Genomic DNA, 4,092 nt, shown 5'->3' on the forward strand with positions numbered 1-4,092 from the left:
TAAAGAACATTTATTCTATTCTAATAATTAAACTAAATTTAATTCAAGGTTGTTTATATTAAACACAATGGTTTTAAATGAACAACTAACATGTTAAAAGAAACAGGAAATGATAGACAAAATGGATGAAAAGATGCAGAATTTTAATTGGAATGTATAAAAAAGTCAAATGAACATTCTCAAACTGAAAAAATATACTGTCTGAAATTAAGAACTCATTTGATTCATTTGATGTATTTAACAGTAGACGACTCAGCATAAAACAGAGTCAGTCAACTTGAAGACAATTGATGTAAAATATCCAAACTTTAATAAAGAGGGAAAAAAAGAATGGGGAATAAACAGAACAGAGCAAAGGGGGCACAGGCAAGGCAGACAAAGTAAAAAACGACAACAACAATAAAAACTAGCATTTGTGAATTTATGATTGGAGTCCCAGAAGGAGAAGAGAGAATTAGGTAGAAGCAAAATTTGAAAATGACCAAGAATTTTCTAGAACAGATGAAAAATATCAATCAACAGATTCAGTAAGTTCAGTGAATCAAGCAGGATTTTTTAAAAGCCAGACTCTATTCAAGAGGTTTGCAGAGAAATGATACCCTAAGGAGATAGCCAGATTTTATTCAGGACAGGTAGATGGAGTTCAAAAGAGGTTAAATATACACGGAAATCTGTGATGAAAGATGATATATTCCAAAACTTGCAGAAGATGGCTTTTAGAAGAGTGCTAGGCATGGCAAATAGGGTCAGTTGAATGGATGTACAGGAATATGAGGCACCATTGAATTCATCCTGACAGTCACTTAGGGGAAGCAGGTAACCAGGGTAAGGTGGGTATGTGGGGCCCCAGGAAACTGCTCTTTTGCACCTGCTGGTAACGCGGTAGCAGAGGTGAGTGGAGGACTCCTTGTAAGAATATCATCTTAGACTGTGGGGAGCACTTCTGAGGGCCTCTTTTCTCTGAGGGCAAAGCAGTGTGGACAGCTGGTGAGGAAGAGGTGCTCTCACCCAGAGGAGGAAACAGGGATGCCTCATACAACTTTGTAGTGTTATGGCAATTGGAGAACAAGGCAAGGAGAGGTTACCACTTCCCTGATGTTCCCTGTCCCTCTACTCAAGTCCACTTGTACTACCTGCTCCATGGCTAATCTGGACTGAGTCATCACTCAGAATGGCTTTATCATGAGTCTTAAATATAGGCAGCCCTCTGTATCTGTGGGTTCTGCAGGCATGGATTCAACCAACCATGGACCAAAAATGTCTAGAAAAAAATTCCATTGTTTCAGAAAGCAAAACTTGAATTTGTTACACACAGGCAACTATTTACATAGTATTTACATAGTGTTAGGTATTAGAAGTAATCTAGAGATGATTTATTTAAATATTTATTTAGAAGTGACGTGTAGTAGGATGTGTGTAGGTTGTATGCAAATATTATGCCATTTTATATAAGGAGTTTGGTATTAGTGGGGGATCCTGGAACCATCCCCCAGGATACTGAGGGACGACTGTATTAGGTCCTTTGAGGAGGCTCCATCTACCTCCCCAGCTCTGGCTGTGAGGTTAGTTTCACCCTTCCAGGCCTACTTGCATTGATATAACAGTACAAAAATGGTTTCAAAGAAGGAAAATTGATGATTCACAGATTTTTCAGGATCTCCCCTTGGAAACTAAAATCCATTTTCTTTTTATAAGTTTGGAATTTTGCACTATGAAGTCATATGTTAATATATATCTGACCAAGAAAAAAAGGTCTAATAAAACAAAAAGATGAAAAGATACCGAGATAACCATACAAACAGTCCACTTTCTGATTCCAGCTGCCTCACTTAATTACTCCCTCTACCCCTCTTCATTCACCTTTTAGGAACTTCCACTTTCTACCCACATGTCAGCATCATGTCTTGTTCTAACTTCCCACCCAATCCTTAAAGTCCTTGGCCCATCACTTCAAGCACTCTGAACAGCTTGGCTCCCTCACCACTGCCCTTCCACTGTTTGCCTGGGAAACGCCTATCCTGGATGAAGCCAAGTTTATTTGTGTACCTGCATCTGGCTTACTGTGTGCTACTTGAGAAAATTATACAACTAGGAAGATGGGTACCATGCTTTCTATACATTTTCAAATATAATTGCATAGAGGTAAAAGGTGAACACAATTCATCATAAAATATTATAATACAGGTGTATATAGAGTAAAAGATTAGTTTCCCCCCAAAAACATTCTCCAAAACATTTGCTATTAATAGTTAGCCATATGTTCTATGCATGTATTGTCTTAAATATATAAATATGCACATACACATATATACATATAAATACACATATATACATATAAACACAGATATACACACATATGACATCAGACAGATAGCTACATTATAGAAGACACTTTGTTAAGCAACTTGCATTTTCTTCTTTTTTTTAAATTTAATGTCACGGAGAGCCTTTCTTCTCAAAAGGTACGGATATACTTTATTCTATACAATATCCCATTCCCTGATTCACATTTAGGTATTTACCATTTTCACGAAGCAACAATGTTATAATGAATATCCAGTACATCCTGCTGGTTACATGTGCAAGGATGTCTCTAAAGTGGATCCTCAGAAGAAGAAATGCTTGGTCAAAGGGTATGGTATATAAGTATTTAATATTTTAATAAGTATTTCTAAATTACTATCCAAAAAGGAGGGGGGCTGTACCAAATTGCCCTCCCACCTGCATCGCAGAGTGACTATCCCTAGCTGGGCTTTCAACGCTTCTGGCTGTCCTTTCCTTCCCTAGACTTCTCTCCCTCCTCCACATAACTAATCTCTACTCAAAACCTCTTCTGCACCTTCCATCTCCACCTGAACATACACACTCTTGGCAAATATCTCACCTTGTAGAGAAATAGAATATACTTGTAGAGAATATAGAATATAGAATATAGAAATAGAAATACTTGTAGAGAAAATAGAAGTCACGAGATGAGAACTTTCTTGGCTTCCTACCCACCCCTATCTTGTCCTTCCCTCCTGTTATATAGGGGATGGGGGATGGGATGGGGAGGAACAGTCATTCCTCCAGTTTAAGTCCTGGTTGTGGGGTCCTTCCCTTCGCAAAGGGCTGACTATCTTCCATCTAATGGTCTCAGCTTCCACTCTCCCCTCAGCTAACTTTAATCAATTGTCTGCTTTCATAGCTCCATTGAAAACCCAAACTCACCTTCGGCCAAGTCAACTACACCTCTTCGGGTCTTTATTTTAGGTGACACTATTGCCCACTCTCTTCATAAAGCTACACTCTCCCGCTTTTCCTCCTTTGCCTCTACTGCACTTCTCTCTCACTCCTCTAGTCCTCAGGCTCCTCTTGTCCAAACCTTAAAAGTTGGGAGTTTGGGATTTCTGCCTTGAGGCCCTGTGCTCTTTCTCCCGGGGAGATGTCATCCATTTCCCCCTTTAGGCCACCACCACCCCTCTGTCTTCAACTCTGATCTGTATCTTCAGCCCAGACCGTTGACCTGTTCAAAGTAGACTACATCCTCTCCCTTTTCGCTCCACCTAACCGCCACTCCCCCTCCCCTCCAAACACTAGTTTCTCCGCTGGGAAATTTCTTCTGATCCCTCTTCTAACTCCTCCGCCGCGTGACTCCAGTACCTCGCAGACTTGAGGAATGTAGTTCTCCTTGAAGTAGTTCCTCAGCCTGGGGCTGGCAAAGCGCAGTGAGGCCATGACCAGAGGCCCCACTGAAACTCTGCTCTCCGGGCTGCTCTCCACGCCCCGCGCTGCTCTCCACGCCCCGCGCAGCAGGAGTCGCGCCTGCGCCTGGGCTAGGGGCTAGTGCGTCCCGGCGTTGCCCTGGCAACCACGTAGCGGGGGGAGGGGCTGGGTGCTGCGTAGCCCCGCGCCCCACGTGGCCCGGGGCCGCCGGGAGAGAGGCGGGCCTCGGGCGGGGGTGGGAGCCAGCCTCTAGACAGCAGAGACGACCGGGGTGAGTGCCCTTGGAGCGCGCAGCCCTTGCAGCTCATCCTCGGGTCTACCCTCTTCTACCCGCGCCCCGCCCATCCTCGAGGAAGCCTCCCGGACGCGTCGCGCCCGAGTGGGCGG

At 43.2% G+C, this 4,092-nt stretch overlaps 1 protein-coding gene across 2 annotated transcripts in view; it reads right to left on the reverse strand.

Annotated features, from left to right (window-relative positions):
- Positions 1 to 3,936, reverse strand: part of FBXL13 (F-box and leucine rich repeat protein 13) — a 167,868-nt gene extending 163,932 nt beyond the window's left edge. For both annotated transcript variants that reach the window (XM_014556098.2, XM_032484161.1), the window contains exon 1: positions 3,643 to 3,936. In XM_014556098.2, coding sequence (XP_014411584.2) covers positions 3,643 to 3,717 — 75 coding nt within the window. In that variant the 5' untranslated portion in view covers positions 3,718 to 3,936. The remainder of the gene's footprint in view (positions 1 to 3,642) is intronic.
- Positions 3,937 to 4,092: the final 156 nt, after the last annotated feature.

Source organism: Camelus ferus, chromosome 7 (assembly GCF_009834535.1).
Source record: "Camelus ferus isolate YT-003-E chromosome 7, BCGSAC_Cfer_1.0, whole genome shotgun sequence".
Taxonomy (NCBI): Eukaryota; Metazoa; Chordata; class Mammalia; order Artiodactyla; family Camelidae; genus Camelus; species Camelus ferus.